Here is a 19,438-nt window from a genome sequence, read left to right on the forward strand (position 1 = left end):
GTGTGCAGGCAGGTGACTTCCAGCAAGTTCCTGGCAAGTCATAGATCTCTGAGTCAGGAAATTTTCTGTGTTAATCCAGTTTTTCTTTTTAATTAATCCCCATTTCACTTCGTTTTGCATCACTCTGAACAATGCCCCTCCCTCTTTGGTGTTTAGACTTTCCAAGTATCTGCAGGCATGCATTCTGTTCCCCATACTTGTGGCTCACCTTAGCTATATTTTTTTCTAGGTTTTTCCTTATAGATTAATCTATGTTGGACTTCAGTCATTTTCTGTCACTTTGATTTCCCTCCAGTCTGTCTCTCTCTCTCTGGTAATGGATGTACCCAGAAATGAATGGTTCAATAGTTGCATGGCAATAGGGTATGTGAATAAAAATCTCACCTTTAGTACACTTCTCCTCAGGGACGCAGTAGGCTTGGCAATGGTTTGGTTAAGTGGGTAAATTCAATCCTTCAGTCATCCCCCCACCCCTTGTGCTACAGCACATAGAGCCTCACAGAGCTACAAAATGTCCAGCCCCAGCCCCCCCCAGCATAAGTGTCTCACCTCCTCCTTGCTGTCAGATAGTGAATTTGTACTGGGTCTGGTATATTTAGAGCTTTTGATGCATACGGGTGGGCAGAATTTGCTCGACATCCATGATCCACAAATCACGGCCCTGATTCTGCAGTCTTATACATACGTTTCACTTTCAGTACGAGTAGTCCCCTGCCTAGTCACAGTTCAGAGTGTGTGCAAACGCTTGCAGGATTTTGATCCACGTTTCCAATCTTCTAGGTTCTTCTGTATTATTTCTCTGCCCTTAAGAGTATTCAACAACTCTCTCTCAGATATTATCTGCAAATGTCATTGATGTTCTCTAGACCTTCCACAGCCTATTAATGACGATGTTTTAAAACTCAGGTTTGTTTGCCAGGATTTGTTCTTCATTCCCACACATTGCTTGTTTCTTTTGGTCACACTATCCTCTGTATGTTTATGGATTGTCCCCTTATTTTACTAAAGACTGACATTCAATTTTACTGAGTCACTCCTCCCCGATTAAGTTTTTTTTCTTTTTAACTTCAGTATCCCATTTGCTTTCTCCCAATCTTTAGGTACCTCCCCAATCATCAGTGACTTTTCAAAAAGTAATTCTCAGTAGTTCAGTAAATTAGGGCTCATCTACTCAGTGTACTAGTTCGCACTAGAGTGGTGTAAATTCTAGCGGGCACTAGTTTGGGGCACACTAACTGGTATGATGTGTGGACCCTGCTGGCACACAATAAAAACTCCTGAGTGTGCATTAACACAGTACTGTTTGAAACAGGACTGCATTAATACGCACTACAGAATTTTCATTGTGCACCAGCAGGGTCCACAAGGAACAGGTAATGCAAAACACCCTAACGTGCGCTGGAATGTACACCCCTCTCGTGTGGACAAGCCCTTTGTGAGCTAATTCCTTAACACCTCAAGATGCAGAACATCTGGACACACTGAAATGTGTATTTGAATTTTCCAAGGTGTCCTGCACCTGTTATTTTTAGTGAAGATCTATTTGTACATGCTTCTTGTCACTTCCCAATTTCCCAAGTTTATTTTTCTTTTAAATGGTAGATGAAAAGACCCCCAACAATCCCAGCTCAATCTTTTAGAGTTGTCATTAATCTTTCTTAGGCATCTAGATGCTGATTCAGAAGGGATGTACATATGCACGTACATAACTTTAAGAATGTGAGCAGCACCAATGACACTTAAAGTCAGGCATGTTCTTAAGTACCTTGCTGATTTTTTGGCCTTATAGAGGCCTCTCAGGGTAGTATCTAGGTCCATTTACCAATTGGCTGAATTTTTCTCTAGTATTGCCATTAAGCCGTGCATCCTTATAAATACTCTTAACCCTTAAAACACTTTTTGCTATCATGAAGAGTGTGTGTGTGTGCGCATCTGCATTTGTGCTCTCTTCAAGTCTTATCTGACTATATATTCTGGTGTGGTCCCCACAATGCTTTTCCATTTCCAGTAAAGTTTTTTTACTCACTGTATCTTTGAACAGGTCCTTCTGAAGCCGCATTGACCACTTCTTGTTTCTCATAATCTTCTTTTTCAGAGGAACTGTCATCTATTGTACCTTAATTATGGTATCGTAGCATTCCTAACCCCTCTTCCACACAAGTAGATTTTAATAATTTCTTCCATTGAACCTTCTTCATTAGGTTTCTTCATTTTACCCAAATCTGCTTTCTTGAAATCTAATACTTTTGTACTACACTGGGTCATGACCCCTTTCCTCACCATGTTTAATTCAAGTAGCATGCAATCCCTTTCCCATTATTCTTAGCCCCTCTGTCAGTAACATTCAGCATTCTTGTAGAAAGACTGAACTAAAAGCAAATGGCTTGGTTTAGGTTTTGAAGAGAACAACCAATCTCTTGTTACATAAGATGACCAATATAATGACACTCTGAGGGATGTTTCTTACTTTAGCACAAAAGCTTCAGAAATGTTGCAACCTAGCTGATGCAAATATAAAACCTCACATATTATGTAAAGAAGGTCATAAATTCTTCAAAAATAATGAAATCACAAAAAGTTAATGGTCATCTTGCTTAAACACCACTTTATTATTCTGAAGTTAGTGCCTTTACAGGTCTAACAAACTGTACAATCATATCAGAAACTGTGACTATAAATTTATATACTCAGCTTAGGTTAGATAACAGATTTAGGAAAACAACAGTGGTCCAGGTAACTGTTTAATACTCCCTCAATAAGCATATACACTTAAAAAGTTTCAGATTTTCATTAAAATGCTCTTAATGCTTATTTAGTTACATATATAGGCAACACATAGTTTATTACTGACGCTCTATATTTTATTTTTAAAGCATTTAACTATATTGGCAAGATAAAGAATTTCTGGTGATTCATGAAAAATATTTTGTGAATTCAAATTATGGCTTCTGTAAACCAGGCCAAAATAACTTTAAATACATAAACAGCAGATAATTATTGGCCATTATTAGTTTAGTAGATCAATAAAAAAAACAACCCCCCCCCAAAACTAACAGCCTATACCAATTAATATTTGTTTTAGTTTATGGCATCTTTATTTCCTATACTTTACATTAAGTCACAGCATGTGAGTCCTTAGGGTCAGTAGAGAAGCCACAATACATACACAGCTTCTAGGATTACACTCCAATGGCAGTAATAGCAGAATTTGTCTTTGGTCTGCTTAATCTCCACCCACCCACAACAGGGATTCAGTATTTCCTGATGAGAATGATACAACCAGGGAGGGATGGCAGACAGAGGGAGTAAGTCTAAAAGGAGGAGACAAGGCAGGAGAGGAAGTGGGAAGGAAGCAGCAAAGTCCAGTGGCCTACACTACACTATTGGTAGCTTATTTTTGACTATCTGAGAAGTTGTTTGCTCTTCTGGACCTTAACCAATAAAGAATATTTGATTTAGTGAAGATTTAGATTATTTAAAATACTGCGATGCTTGCATTTACAACGCAGAGTAGTCACTAACTGTTAAGTGGCCACTGAAAAGGTAACCATACTTCTATATTTCGGCTATACGTTTAACCTTGACTTTCTGACTGAACTGGAATAGACAACACAGTATTGCCCTGCCCAGGAGATCAACTGAATTTAAAAAATACCAAGAAGTCAGATTTGTGAGCACTTGAAGACAATGGCAGAGAAATTACCCAAAGTGCTAAATTTTTTAAATATGCAGCTCCTTCTCCATCATACTATATTTGAATGTGTATTAGAGCCATCTGCAGTTAGTAACATTTGTAGTACGCATCTGGATAGTTTATACAACATGCCAATATACAAATCCGTTCTCATCAGCATTCCTGTGCATCCAGGGAGTTTCAAACTGGTACATGGAGATATGTCTAACATGACCCATTTTCAAAATAGATATCTAACAAATGAAATATACTTTGCAGCACACAAATGAAGATTTCTCTATAAACATACAGCTGTGAAGAGGATATTAGAGCAAAGTTTGTCTAACCGCCTTGATACGATGAAAAACAATAGATAATTTTTTTTACAGTGGCATTTCTAATAATCTTTCTTATTTTGAAGGCTACACCACATGAATCACACCATTGCTTGCCAGTAAACTGAAACACCACTCCAATGAGAAAATATTCTGCTAAGTGTTCAAAGGAAATGAAAAAGGACGGGAGTAATGGGAGTGTGTTTATCTGTGTTCTTTTGTGGGATGCTTGCATTTTGCTGTCGTCTATGTTTTCATCATTGCTGAAGAAGCTTGAAAGCAGGTGAGCTGCAGGTGCATACTACTTTTAAATTTGTTTAGTAGCTCTTCTAATAACCTGTAAAAAAGAAAACATTGTATAACTTTGGCAGTTTGGAGTTTACAGATTTGGGGTGTTGCAAGTTTGGTTTATCCATTTATTTAGAAGGTAATTAATGTCGCATATATCCCAAGCTCTCTGACCTTGGACACATTAAGGCAGTAATATTTTTGTATACATTAAATAGTTCAGTTTCTCCAGTATAGCATACCAGGAACAAACATGCACTACTACAAAAGCAGGTACTGTAGATGCACACCTATTTTTTATCTTTAAAAAAAAAAAAAATCTACTTATTATGGGTAATGCAAGGAAAATCTTATTCTTTTGCGTTCAAGTTCCTCTCGTACTTTCTTACCCTCCCACAGCATCATGTCAGACAACTGGGTGCTCTGAAGTAGCTTTACATCCTTTGGTAACAGATCCTGTATAAACCACTGTTAGAGACCAGATACTTGAACACAGAGACTTCTGATTCGTTCTAGTATGAAAATTCTTATACACCTCTACCCCGATAGAACATGAATTCGGATATAACGTGGTAAAGCAGCGCTCCGGGGGGGGGGTGGGGGGTGGGGGGCGCAGTCCGGTGGATCAAAGCAAGTTCGATATAACACGGTTTCACCTATAACGCGGTAAGATTTTTTGGCTCTGAGGACAGCGTTATATCGAGGTAGAGGTGTAATTTCTCACAATATAGCAGGAAAATGACAAATTCCACTGCAGTGACACCAACAGACACATACTGGAAGCAGCAGCTTTCAGGGAATCAGTAGCAGAGCATCAGGAATGTTAGGACCAGATTGTGTTAACTTGCCACTTTTTCTTATAGTCCCACAAGCTTGTTCTTTTAGAATGCATCACAAGGAGCCTGTTTTCATGTGGCTGAATAGGATGATAAAGGAAAACCCTACTTAAAGCGTTAGCAGTTATTTCTGTGTTCTCAAATACATGGTCAACTTAAATCAGATCAAATGCTGGCACTTGTTTACAAATCCATATATAGCTGATGTTTAGATGTACAGCAAGCACATGTTATATTTAACCTGCTGCATAAGGGGACAGTAAAAATTATGTGCTCATGGAAGAACATAGCCTCAGAGGTATTATCAAATTGTATGCTTTTGCCTTCATATAAATGCTATCTTCAAAAATAAATTTTCATTAAAGAGGGAACCTGCAAAAGAAAAAGTAGTCTTGTTTCTCCCAGTCTCCCACCTTTTTTCCCCTCCTTATGGTCTAGGTCTATTTAGACTATAAACTCTTTTGGACAGAAAATGTTTCTTTCTCTGTGTCTGTACAGTGCCTACCACCCTGAAAACACAAACACACACAAAATAATGTCAGGTTTCAGAGTAGCAGCACAAAATAATGTTGTCTGATTTTTTTTTTTTTTTTTGTAAAGGCCTGGTTTGCTACTTAGGAAAAGACTATGGTGCCTGGAGAACTAGTGAAATGGCAACATCAAAAAAAAGTCAAGCGATTGAAACCTGAGCAAATGCAAGGTAACGAGATTTTCCATCAGGCTATTTAAAACGCTTTATTGTTTATGTTAGCACCTATTGAACTCAAGGTAATTATTTGTGTCACAGGCATGGCTAGAGGCCTCAGATGAGACTAGGGGTTTCACTGCACTAGGCACCGTACATACATGTAATAAGAGACAGTTCCTGCATCTAAGAATTTACAGTCTAACACTAGACAAAGGATGGGAGAAAGGAAGTACCATCACCCCCATTTTACAGATACGGAACTGAGACACAGAGAGGTTAAGTGCCTTGTCCCAAGTCACACAGGAAGTCTGTGGTAGAGCTGGGAATCGAAACCAGATCTCCTGAACAATAGTCGAGTGCCTTAACCACAGACCGTCTTTCCTCTTCAGCTACAACGCATATGGAGTATTTGTGACAGGATGTCTTTGTTAAAGATTCAATACTCCCATCGCTTTAATTAGGTCACACTGAACATCTCAGATTGACAAGAAATTCCTCCAGCAAAACCAGGGAAAATCAGAATTCATATTTCTAAGGTAAAATTAAGTGTTTTTGGGGGAGGAGGAAACCCCAAAATTTTAGGTCTACATCAACAGAAGCAAGAAAGGGCAGCCCATACAATTTTATAAAATCCGTTGAAGGCTTCCTTTAAGCAGATGTCAATCATTTCCTTCAAAGAACAAATAATACGTTGTGTGCTGTAAAATTAACAGGTGTGTGTCTTTCCTACGATCAGCGAGTGAAAGCACAAATTAATACCCACTTCCCCAACAGTCCCTCTGGGAAAGGCTACTGAGGACATCCATCATTCACACGCAGGTGAATATTTCAATATTACATGGAGCATGTTATTGGTAACACCAGCAGCTCTAAATCATTCCATAAAAAATACATTTAACATAATTATTTTTAATTTTGTCATGAATGGTGTGGGGGAGTTTACAGATGTAGTGGTAACATACCTGAGAAAATAATTTAAGGTATAGAACACATCCTTAACTCTCTGGGCCTCAGAGCTGCCCTCTGGGTGGAGGTAGAGCTGTAAAAACTGTACAGTGCTTTGTTTGTGAACCGCCCTCTGTAGTTCAGCACACAGTGGTTAGAAACATACCAAGTCCTACGGGTTTGTCTGAAAGTTTAATTTCGATGAACTCCAATTGCAAAGGGGAACCTTCCTTACCCCAAAAGAGGCTCCTTTTTTATCTTCAGCCCCTCCTGTAGAGCTCTAAAAGGTGGGGAGAGGTCTTGAGGCTTGTGGATGGCAGGAGCAAGGAGTAATTGTTGGATAAATGGATGGAGGCCCATTGCAGGGAGGCAGGGTTCACAAATGTTGTAGTTGTGCAAGCATACTTTGCTTGCGTCTACAGAATATTGAACTAGGGTGATGTCTGAATGGATTCCGTGCAAATGTTTCACACATCTTTGGTTTCAGTTTCATAGACAGAACACAAACCAATGCCGAGTTTGTTTTTCTGAGACATGTGTGCGTGTGATTGTGTGTGTAAATACATTCATTATGGGCTCAACATTGTAAAGTGCTGAGCACTCTGGCCCCAAACCAGCGAAGCACTAATAACATACTTCACCTTAAATGTGTGAGTAGGCCCATTTATCACATGGCATTACTAACATGCTTTAGTCTAAGTGCATACATAAATGCTGCTCACAAACAGGGAAGAACTAGTAGGGGAAGCAAAAGTGGATGGGAACCTGGGAGGCAGTGACCATGAGATGGTCGAGTTCAGGATCCTGACACAAGGAAGAAAGGAGAGCAGCAGAATACGGACCCTGGACTTCAGAAAAGCAGACTTTGACTCCCTCAGGGAACAGATGGGCAGGATCCCCTGGGAGAATAACATGAAGGGCAAAGGGGTCCAGGAGAGCTGGCTGTATTTTAAAGAATCCTTATTGAGGTTGCAGGAACAAACCATCCCGATGTGTAGAAAGAATAGTAAATATGGCAGGCGACCAGCTTGGCTAAACAGTGTAATCCTTGCTGATCTTAAACGCAAAAAAGAGGCTTATAAGGAGTGGAAGATTGGACAAATGACCAGGGAGGAGTATAAAAATATTGCTCAGGCGTGCAGGAGTGAAATCAGGAAGGCCAAATCACTCTTGGAGTTGCAGTTAGCAAGAGATGTTAAGAGTAACAAGAAGGGTTTCTTCAGGTATGTTAGCAACAAGAAGAAAATCAAGGAAAGTGTGGGCCCCTTACTGAATGAGGGAGGCAACCTAGTGACCGAGGATGTGGAAAAAGCTAATGTACTCAATGATTTTTTTGCCTCTGTCTTCACGCACAAGGTCAGCTCCCAGATTGCTGCACTGGGCAGTACAGCATGGGGAGAAGGTGGCCAACCCTCTGTGGAGAAAGAAGTGGTTCGGGACTATTTAGAAAAACTGGACGTGCACAAGTCCATGGGGCCGGATGCGCTGCATCCGAGGGTGCTAAAGGAGTTGGCGGGTGAGATTGCAGAGCCATTAGCCATTATTTTTGAAAACTCATGGCGATCGGGGGAGGTCCCAGATGACTGGAAAAAGGCTAATGTAGTGCCCATCTTTAAAAAAGGGAAGAAGGAGGATCCGGGGAACTACAGGCCAGTCAGCCTCACCTCAGTCCCTGGAAAAATCATGGAGCAGGTCCTCAAGGAATCAATTATGAAACATTTAGAGGAGAGGAAAGTGATCAGGAACAGTCAGCATGGATTCACGAAGGGGAAGTCGTGCCTGACTAACCTAATTGCCTTCTATGATGAGATAACTGGCTCTGTGGATGAGGGGAAAGCAGTGGATGTGTTATTTCTTGACTTTAGCAAAGCTTTTGATACTGTCTCCCACAGTATTCTTGCCACCAAGTTAAAGAAGTATGGGCTGGATGAATGGACTGTAAGGTGGATAGAAAGCTGGCTAGATCGTCGGGCTCAACGGGTAGTGATCAATGGCTCCATGTCTAGTTGGCAGCCGGTTTCAAGTGGAGTGCCCCAAGGGTCGGTCCTGGGGCCGGTTTTGTTTAATATCTTTATTAATGATCTGGAGGATGGTGTGGACTGCACTCTCAGCAAGTTTGCAGATGACACTAAACTAGGAGGCGTGGTAGATACACTAGAGGGTAGGGATCGGATACAGAGGGACCTAGACAAATTAGAGGATTGGGCAGAAAAAAACCTGATGAGGTTCAACAAGGACAAGTGCAGAGTCCTGCACTTAGGACGGAAGAATCCCATGCACTGCTACAGACTAGGGACCGAATGGCTAGGTAGCAGTTCTGCTGAAAAGGACCTAGGGGTCACAGTGGACGAGAAGCTGGATATGAGTCAACAGTGTGCTCTTGTTGCCAAGAAGGCTAACGGCATTTTGGGCTGTATAAGTAGGGGCATTGCCAGCAGATCGAGGAACGTGATCGTTCCCCTTTATTCGACATTGGTGAGGCCTCATCTGGAATACTGTGTCCAGTTTTGGTCCCCACACTACAAGAAGGATGTGGAAAAATTGGAAAGAGTCCAGCGGAGGGCAACAAAAATGATTAGGGGTCTGGAGCACATGACTTATGAGGAGAGGCTGAGAGAACTGGGATTGTTTAGTCTCCAGAAGAGAAGAATGAGGGGGGATTTGATAGCAGCCTTCAACTACCTGAAGGGGGGTTCCAAAGAGGATGGAGCTCGGCTGTTCTCAGTGGTGGCAGATGACAGAACAAGGAGCAATGGTCTCAAGCTGCAGTGGGGGAGGTCCAGGTTGGATATCAGGAAAAACTATTTCACTAGGAGGGTGGTGAAACACTGGAATGCGTTACCTAGGGAGGTGGTGGAGTCTCCTTCCTTGGAGGTTTTTAAGGCCCGGCTTGACAAAGCCCTGGCTGGGATGATTTAGCTGGGAATTGGTCCTGCTTTGAGCAGGGGGTTGGACTAGATGACCTCTTGAGGTCCCTTCCAACTCTGATATTCTATGATTCTATGATTCTATGATAAATTCTTTGCTAGACTGGGGTCACAGTGGCCATCACCTTCAGATCTGAATCCTTCTGGGCCAGTATCAAGGGCCCTTGTATAATACAATTAGATGATGGTATAAGTGGCTATTTAAAAAAAAATTATTAGTTTTTAATTATATTCCAGAATCTAAGCTTTCATTTAGGAAAAAAATTAAGTTTCTAGCCCTTCAGTTGTGAAAAAACAGTGGAAATGAACACAGCAACATTTACTTGAATTTGCTGACAGCCTGAAACAACAGGTCTGGAGACATGAATCTGTCCATTCACCACAATGGGTGTTAACTCTGAAAGTTAATTATGACAATTTAAATGTTGGCACTATTTCTGATTTTAGTCTAAACATGAAACTAATGTGCTTATCCGCCACTGTATAGATACCGGTTTAGATGTAGCATGGCAGAATGCCTTTGTCAAGGGCTGCTGGGATTGGGAAAGAGGAATTAAATTTCCTCTTCTTCTGAATTTAAAGGAATGCTACATTCCCCTCTTATTTAAAGCCTTTGGATTACAAAACCAAACAAAACTGTCTTCCAAGTTCCCCAAAACACCAATTGTCAAACCTTCAGTTTTCCTCCCTGGCTATTTCTCCAATGCAGTTATTGGTATTCAATAGAATAAGACAATGCAGCACACTGAAACTTGAAAATTAGCGTGAAAAGCTATAATTGACTGTAATTCAAAAATGATACTGTATTGATTAGACTGGACTAGGGAACAGAGCAGTGTCACATAAAGCCAAAGTTTCTGCTGTAAAATTTAGGTCTAATGTGCCACACTGAATCAGGGCTTTGTCCTGAATCAGGACTGCCATTCTGTGACTTGCAAAAGTCAAATGCCATAACTTATTCTTCAGCACCACTATCTTGCTACTGCACTAAAAAAACAGTGCTCTTGCGAGTGGTATTATAAAAGGAAGTACAAGTACACTTACTTTTTGTCTGCTCCACTTAAGAGTTGCGGCAGGGCTTCCAAAGCTTGCTTAAAACTTGAGCTGTAATGCAAACATATTTAATTTTTCCCAGGTATAATAGCTCTCTCTCACAGCCTCCCTCTGTAGCTCCATGAATACATACTTCAATTTATGAAATGTTTTGACTGAGCTAAATTAACACATTATCAACTCAACACCTCAGGCTTATGTATAATTTGAACATAGCCAGCCATAGGCTCAGGTAGACTTCTAGCCTGAGGAAATTCCACAGCCACTGAAAATACCTGATACCAGATAAACTCTGGAGACTGACAGCAAAAATATTCATGCTGAACACAGTCGCTGTGAGGGGTCATAGAGGAAGAGGCAGTCTTCGAAATAACTGGTCTTAGTCATTTATGGTGCTATAGACAATAGTTAACCGTCTGAATTCCACCCAGAAGTGAACAGGAATAAAATGAAGAGTACAAAGTACAGATGTATATGCTCTCACTGGCTTGATGTACTTAAGAGACAGGCCATTCCATTCTATACTAGCTGAACAGCTGACTGGCATTCCAAGAGCCCTACATAGAGGGTGTTACAGTAGTCAAGTGCTAAGTTGACAGAGCTGTAGGTAACTGTCAAAATCTGCATTCAAGTGGGAAGGGTACATTTTGGCCAACAGAAGATGAACGAAGGTATTTCTGGCCATTACTTCTAGTGGGGAGTCCAGGAACCAGGAGGAGCCTAATGAGACCCAGAGACTGTGAATGACTTTGTTTTGATTGCAACAAGCAGCATTTTCATCTTATCCAATCTGTGTTTATGCCAAATTGTTTTCATCCAGATCCCTATCTCTGCCAGACACTTGGAGAGTGGGGAAGCAATACGCCCCAAATTAGATGAAAAGATACTGCTCAAAATCTGATAATAAAAGTAACAATATTTCCCATTATCAGAGATGAGTTTAATAACTGAGTATTCATTGTTTGAAATTAATTTGAAATAAAATTTCTTTCAACAAATATTTAAACTATATGTAGTGTTTTTTTCATATTTATCAGGCATTTCATTTTAAATCAAGAGCACAATCTACTTAGCATCTTACTTGCTTTCTGGTGTTAGGTATACGGCCACAGCATCTCTCAATGCACAAATTTCAAGCTTTGCCTAGAGACAGAATGTAACCATTGTTACAAATTTAAAACATTCTTGGGTTAATTAAACATATATGTCACAAAGCCTCTCGCCTGTTTTCAGAAGCAAAATATTACTGCACATTGCAACTTTAAGCAGCCTTAACTTCAATAACTTGTTTCCTGTATTTCTGGTTACCACTCTGCCATGTCAGTTAGGAAGTGCTACAGGAACTATTACAGATTTGTGAAATTGAAGTCAAATTGTTTATCCAATCACTATGTAGCTGTCTCCAAACAAAGAGCGGTCTCCCAGTAACAGTACCAAAGCATGAACTCTGGTGCTCTTTTTCTGCTCTGAGATAGCATTTCCATGCTTTTCTACGTTTAGCTATTGCTTTCTACAGGGCAAGACTAGCACCTTACAGCACAGCTTGGCCAGAGAGGAAGAAAACACAAGAGAACAAAAATCGGTTAATACACATTTTAATCTGGGTTTTGCTGCTGAATTAATTTTCTTCTTCAGATGAGGAAGTAGATGGTTCTGCTCCACTTCTCTCATCTGTCACTTCACTGAGGGTATGTCTACACTACGAAATTAGTTCGAATTTATAGAAGCCGGTTTTATTGAAATCGGTTGTATACAGCCGATTGTGTATGTCCACACAATAAAATGCTCTAGGTGCTCTAGTCGGCAGACCGCGTCCACAGTACGAGGCTAGCGTCGACTTCCGGAGCATTGCACTATGGGTAGCTATCCCACAGCTATCCCACAGTTCCCGCAGTCTCCGCCGCCCCTTGGAATTCTGGGTTGAGATCCCAATGCCCGGATGATGCAAAACAGTGTCGCGGGCGGTTCTGGGTACATGTCGTCAGGCCCCTCCCTCCCCCGTCACAGCAACGGCAGACAATAGATTCGCGCCCTTTTATCTGGGTTAGTTACCTGGGTTACCTGTGCAGACAACATGGAGCCCGCTCAGCACAGCTGAGCTCACCGTCACCATATATCCTCTTGGTGCCGGCAGACGTGGGACTGCATTGCTACACAGCAGCAGCTGCTAACTGCCTTTTGGCGGTAGACGGTGCAGTAGACTGGTAGCCTTCATCGGCGATCTGGGTGCTGGCAGCCGTGGGGCTTGCCTTTTGGCAGTAAATGGTGTATTATGACTGTTAGCCGGCCTATTACAAGTCGGGTCATCGCACATTAGCAGAGTCTTCCCTGAGCAGCAGCTCGTGCAATAGGCCTGAAGACCATCGTCATACACCGCCCCGTATTTGCTGCCAAGCACCCAGAAAGATGCCGAGGGCTATCAGTCACGCTGCACCGTCGTCTTAAGATGTAAAAAATAGATTTTCTCTGTATTCATTTGCTTCCCCCTCCCTCCGTCAAATCAACGGCCTGCTAAACCCAGGGTTTTCAGTTTAATCTTTGGGGGGGACCAGTCTGTGACAGTTGTTTGTGTCTCTCCCTGATGCACAGCCACCGTTCTTTATTTTAATTCCCTGTGCCTGTACGCCATGTCGTCACTCGGCCCCCCTCCCTCCTTCCCCTAGGCCGTCAGATACTACGTTTGCGCCACAGCTCGAGCCGCGAAGCGGTTCACGCCTTTTCTTTGAATTCTGGGTTGAGATCCCAATGCCCGGATGATGCAAAACAGTGTCGCGGGCGGTTCTGGGTACATGTCGTCAGGCCCCTCCCTCCCCCGTCACAGCAACGGCAGACAATAGATTCGCGCCTTTTTACCTGGGTTACCTGGGTTACCTGTGCAGACAACATGGAGCCCGCTCAGCACAGCTGAGCTCACCGTCACCATATGTCCTCTGGGTGCCGGCAGACGTGGGACTGCATTGCTACACAGCAGCAGCTGCTAACTGCCTTTTGGCAGTAGACGGTGTAGCATGAGTGATAGCCGTGGGGCTGGCAGCCGTAGGGCTGCATTGCACCAGCCCCTTCCAGGCGATGGTATATTATGACTGGTACCCGTCGTCGTCGTACTGGAGTGGCTGTCAATCATGGCCACCTGGGCAGACATGCTACTGTCTCGATGATGACGGTTACCAGTCATAATGTACTATTTTCTGCCAATTGCCCAATATTGTCTGCTAAGCACCCAGAAGAGGCCGAGGGCGATGCTGGGTGCTGGCGGACGTGGGGCTGGCAGACATGGGGCTGCATTGCTACACAGCAGCAGCCCCTTGCCTTTTGGCAGATGATGGTATATTATGATTGGTACCCATCATCATCATACTGGTATGGCTGTCACTCATGCTGCAGCGTCGGCTGCCACCTTAAGATGTAAAAAATAGATTTATTCTGTGTTCATTTGCTTCCCCTTCCTCCGTGAAATCAACGGCCTGCTAAGCCCAGGGTTTCCAGTTTAATCTTTGGGGGGACCATTCTGTGTGACAGTTGTTTGTGTTTCTCCCTGTTCCTGTACCTGTACGCCATGTCGTCACTTGGCCCTCCCTCCCTCCCTCCCTCCCTCCCGCCCTCCTTCTCCTGGTCCATCAGATACTACTTTCGCGCCTTTTTTCTGACCAGGCGCCATAGCTAGCACTGGGATCATGGAGCCCGCTCAGATCACCGCGGCAATTATGAGCACTATGAACACCACGCGCATTGTCCTGGAGTATATGCAGAGCCAGAACATGCCAAGGCGAAACCCGGACCAGGCGAGGAGGCGATTGCAGCACGGCGACGAGAGTGATGAGGAAATTGACATGGCCATAGACCTCTCACAAGGCACAGGCCCCAGCAATGTGGAAATCATGGTGTCACTGGGGCAGGTTGATACCGTGGAACGCCGATTCTGGGCCCGGGAAACAAGCACAGACTGGTGGGATCGCATCGTGCTGCAGGTATGGGACGATTCCCAGTGGCTGCGAAACTTTCGCATGCGTAAGGCCACTTTCATGGAACTTTGTGACTTGCTTTCCCCTGCCCTGAAGCGCCAGAATACCAAGATGAGAGCAGCCCTCACAGTTGAGAAGCGAGTGGCGATAGCCCTGTGGAAGCTTGCAACGCCAGACAGCTACCGGTCAGTCGGGAATCAATTTGGAGTGGGCAAATCTACGGTGGGGGCTGCTGTGATCCAATTTGCCAGGGCAATGAAAGACCTGGTGATAGCAAGGGTAGTGACTCTGGGCAACGTGCAGTCAATAGTGGATGGTTTTGCTGAAATGGGATTCCCAAACTGTGGCGGGGCCATAGACGGAACCCATATCCCTATCTTGTCACCGGAGCACCAAGCCACCGACTACGTAAACCGCAAGGGGTACTTTTCAATGCTGCTGCAAGCCCTGGTGGATCACAAGGGACGTTTCACCAACATCAACGTGGGATGGCCGGGAAAGGTACATGATGCTCGCGTCTTCAGGAACTCTGCTCTGTTTCGAAAGCTGGAGGAAGGGACTTTCTTCCCGGACCAGAAAGTGACCATTGGGGATGTTGAAATGCCTATCGTGATCCTTGGGGACCCAGCCTACCCCTTAATGCCATGGCTCATGAAGCCGTACACAGGCAGCCTGGACAGGAGTCAGGACCTGTTCAACTACAGGCTGAGCAAGTGCCGAATGGTGGTGGAATGTGCATTTGGACGTTTAAAAGCGCGCTGGCGCAGCTTACTGACTCGCTCAGACCTCAGCGAAAAGAATATCCCTATTGTTATTGCTGCTTGCTGTGCGCTCCACAATATCTGTGAGAGTAAGGGGGAGACCTTTATGGCGGGGTGGGAGGTTGAGGCAACTCGCCTGGCCGCTGATTACGCGCAGCCAGACACCAGGGCGGTTAGAGGAGCACAGCAGGGCGCGGTGCGCATCAGAGAAGCTTTGAAAACGAGTTTTGTGACTGGCCAGGCTACTGTGTGAAACTTCTGTTTGTTTCTCCTTGATGAACCCTCCAACCCCCCCCCCCCCCGACCCGGTTCACTCTACTTCCCTGTAAACCAACCACCCCACCCCACCCTCCCCTCCCCCTTGCAGAGGCAATAAAGTCATTGTTTTTTCACATTCATGCATTCTTTATTAGTTCCTTACAGAGGTAGGGGGATAATTGCCAAGGTAGCCTGGGATGGGTGGGGGAGGAGGGATGGAAAAGGACACACTGCATTTTAAAACTTTAACTCTTATTGAAGGCCAGCCTTCTGATGCTTTGGCGATCATCTGGGGTGGAGTGACTGGGTGGACGGAGGCCCCCCCACCGTGTTCTTGGGCGTCTGGGTGAGGAGGCTATGGAACTTGGGGAGGAGGGCTGTTGGTTACACAGGGGCTGTAGCGGCGGTCTCTGCTCCTGCTGCCTTTCCTGCAACTCAACCATACGCTCGAGCATATCACTTTGATGCTCCAGCAGACGGAGCATTGCCTCTTGCCGTCTGTCTGCAAGCTGACGCCACCTATCGTCTTCAGCCCGCCACTTGCTCTGTTCTTCCCGCGATTCAGCCCGCCACCTCTCCTCTCGTTCATATTGGGCTTTTCTCATCTCCGTCATTGACTGCCTCCACGCATTCTGCTGTGCTCTATCAGCCTGGGCGGACATCTGCAGCTCCGTGAACATCTCGTCCCTCGTCTTACGTTTTCTCTTTCTAATGTTCACGAGCCTCTGCGAAGGAGAAACATTTGCAGCTGGTGGAGGAGAAGGGAGAGGTGGTTAAAAAGGACACATTTTAGGGAACAATGGGTACACTCTTTCATTACAAGGTCGCATATTTCGGCTTGCAGGCAGCCATCGTAGGCCACAGTGTTTTGGCTTTTTTAACCTTCTTAACATGCGGGAAAGGTTGCAAACAGCAGCGCATTTCCCATATCAAGGATGAATTGGGTTGTCCATTTAAAATGGGGTTTCAATGTAAAAGGAGGGGGCTGCGGTTTCCCGGTTAACATGCGGCACAAACACAAGTAAACCACCCCCCCCCACACACACACACACGATTCTCTGGGATGATCACTTCACCCCTCCCCCCCACCGCGTGGTTAACAGCGGGGAACATTTCTGGTCAGAAGAGCAGGAACGGGCGCCTCTGAATGTCCCCCTTAATAAAATCACCCCATTTCAACCAGGAGAGCTTTCTGGAGATGTCCCTGGAGGATTTCCGCCCCATCCCCATACACGTTAACAGACTTGCTTGCTTTTTTTTTGTAATGTTTACAAATATTTACAAAGTTACACTCACCAGAGGTCTCCTGTGTGCCCTGAGGGTCTTGGGTGAGTTCGGGGGTTACTGGTTCCAGGTCCAGGGTCACAAACATATCCTGGCTGTTGGGGAAACCGGTTTCTCCGCTTCCTTGCTGCTGTGAGCTACCTACAGTACCTCCATCGTCATCTTCCTCGTTCCCCGAACCGTCTTCCCTGTGTGTTTCTCCAGTGAGAGAGTCATAGCACACGGTTGGGGTAGTGGTGGCTGCACCCCCTAGGATCGCATGCAGCTCCGCGTAGTAGCGGCAAGTTTGCGGCTCTGCCCCGGACCTTCCGTTTGCTTCTCTGGCTTTGTGGTAGGCTTGCCTTAGCTCCTTAATTTTCACGCGGCACTGCTGTGTGTCCCTGTTATGGCCTCGGTCCTTCATGGCCTTGGAGATCTTTTCTAATACTTTTCCATTTCTTTTACTGCTACGGAGTTCAGCTATCACTGCTTCATCTCCCCATATGGCGAGCAGATCTCGTACCTCCCGTTCGGTCCATGCTGGAGCTCTTTTGCGATCCTGGGAGGACTCCATGACGGTTACCTGTGCTGATGAGCTCTGCGTGGTCACCTGTGCTCTCCACGCTGGGCAAACAGGAAATGAAATTCAAACCTTCGCGGGTCTTTTCCTGTCTACCTGGTCAGTGCATCTGAGTTGAGAGCGCTGTCCAGAGCGGTCACAATGAAGCACTGTGGGATAGCTCCCGGAGGCCAATAACATCGAATTCCGTCCACACTACCCCAATTCCGACCCGCAAAGGCCGGTTTTATCGCTAATCCCCTCGTCGGAGGTGGTGTAAAGAAACCGGTTTAAAGGGCCCTTTAATTCGAAAGAAAGGGCCTCGTTGTGTGGACGTGTCCAGGCTTAATTCGGTTTAACGCTGCTAAAGTCGACCTAAACCCGTAGTGTAGACCAGGCCTGAGTATACAGGCTTGGGGATTTTGCCTCAGCAATGTACCTGTGTGTCAATTTCCAGCTAAGCAGGCTACGATGGAAAATGAAGTTTGGGTACATTTCTGAGGTAGAAGTGAATCAATCAGGGTTTAAGAGATTTTCTTTGCTCTCATTGAAATCATTTCCGTCGTGGATTTTATGTGAAGATGGTAACACCATGAATTTGATCAATACTTAAAAAAAATCCCATTTACACATTTCTTTCTAGAAATGGATTAGAGCCACAAACTTCACCATAATTCACAATCAGCTTTTGTTCAGCCCATTACAGAGATTCTGGTGGATCCAATCATGAAATGCAGAGACTGATCCAAACTTAACCAAAGTTAATATAACCATGTCAACTTTCTAATTAAGCTTTTTAAACTCTAACATACATATTTATTTTCAACTGTAATGAAGGCTTTTGTTTGGGAATATCTTATACATATATCATACATACAGAGTTTTTATTTTCCCCTGCTAGATAGGCAGCCAGCATAGATTTGTGCGTTAAGGGTGCAGGATTTCCTGGCAAGCATTAGGATTTAGCTGACCACCAATTTATGTTAAGGAGAAAGGTTTCTCTTGTAGGAAAATGGCAAGCAAAGATGGGCCTTCTCAACTTCCTTGAACATCTTGTAGGTTCTTTCAGGATGAATGGGTTAGGATTTTTGAGAGCTGGGTGCCTTAGGCACCTTTAGACCCTGGTTCTGCCACCAATAAAATTTTGAGTTCTTGGGTTTCAATGTAACACTAAGGCCTGGTCCACACTAACCCCCCACTTAGAACTAAGATACGCAACTTCAGCTACGTGAATAACGTAGCTGAAGTCGAAGTACCTTAGTTCGAACATACCGCGGGTACAGACGCGGCAGGCAGGCTCCCCCATCGATGCCGCGTACTCCTCTCGCCGAGCAGGAGTACCGGCGTCGACAGCAAGCACTTCCAGGATCGATCCCAGAAGATTGATTGCTTACCGCCGGACCCGGAGGTAAGTCTATACTTACCTACCCTTAGGTAAGTATAGACTTTGCTTACCGCCGGACCCAGAGGTAAGCAATCGATCTTCTGGGATCAATTTATCGCGTCTTGTCTAGATGCGATAAATCAATCCCGGATTGATCCCGGAAGTGCTCGCCGTTGACGCCGGTACTCCTGCTCAGCGAGAGGAGTATGCGGCATCAACGGGGGAGCCTGCCTGCCGCGTCTGGACCCGCGGTAAGTTCGAACTAAGGTACTTCGACTTCAGCTACGTTATTCACGTAGCTGAAGTTGCGTATCTTAGTTCGAAGTGGGGGGTTAGTGTGGACCAGGCCTAAGTTGTGTAGTTTTGTTTCAGTTTTAAGAGGCAAAATCCCACTGTGATAGTGGCCCATTATCAGAAGCCATAGTTTATGCCTAACGTCAAGCACAAGGCTGGGGAGTGAGTGAAGCCTGGATATGTAGGGGGTGGCTGGATCAGGGGAATGGCTG

The 19,438-nt window shown here is 44.5% G+C and overlaps 1 protein-coding gene across 1 annotated transcript in view; it reads right to left on the reverse strand.

Annotated features, from left to right (window-relative positions):
* Positions 1–2,585: 2,585 nt before the first annotated feature.
* Positions 2,586–19,438, reverse strand: part of EXOC2 (exocyst complex component 2) — a 207,734-nt gene continuing 190,881 nt past the window's right edge. The window contains exons 26-28 of the mRNA XM_054017785.1: positions 11,827–11,888; positions 10,737–10,796; positions 2,586–4,345 (exon numbers count right to left, since the gene is read on the reverse strand). Of these exons, the coding sequence (XP_053873760.1) occupies positions 4,255–4,345; positions 10,737–10,796; positions 11,827–11,888 (213 nt within the window). The 3' untranslated portion in view covers positions 2,586–4,254. The remainder of the gene's footprint in view (positions 4,346–10,736; positions 10,797–11,826; positions 11,889–19,438) is intronic.

This window comes from Malaclemys terrapin, chromosome 2 (genome assembly GCF_027887155.1).
Source record: "Malaclemys terrapin pileata isolate rMalTer1 chromosome 2, rMalTer1.hap1, whole genome shotgun sequence".
NCBI classification, from domain to species: domain Eukaryota; kingdom Metazoa; phylum Chordata; order Testudines; family Emydidae; genus Malaclemys; species Malaclemys terrapin.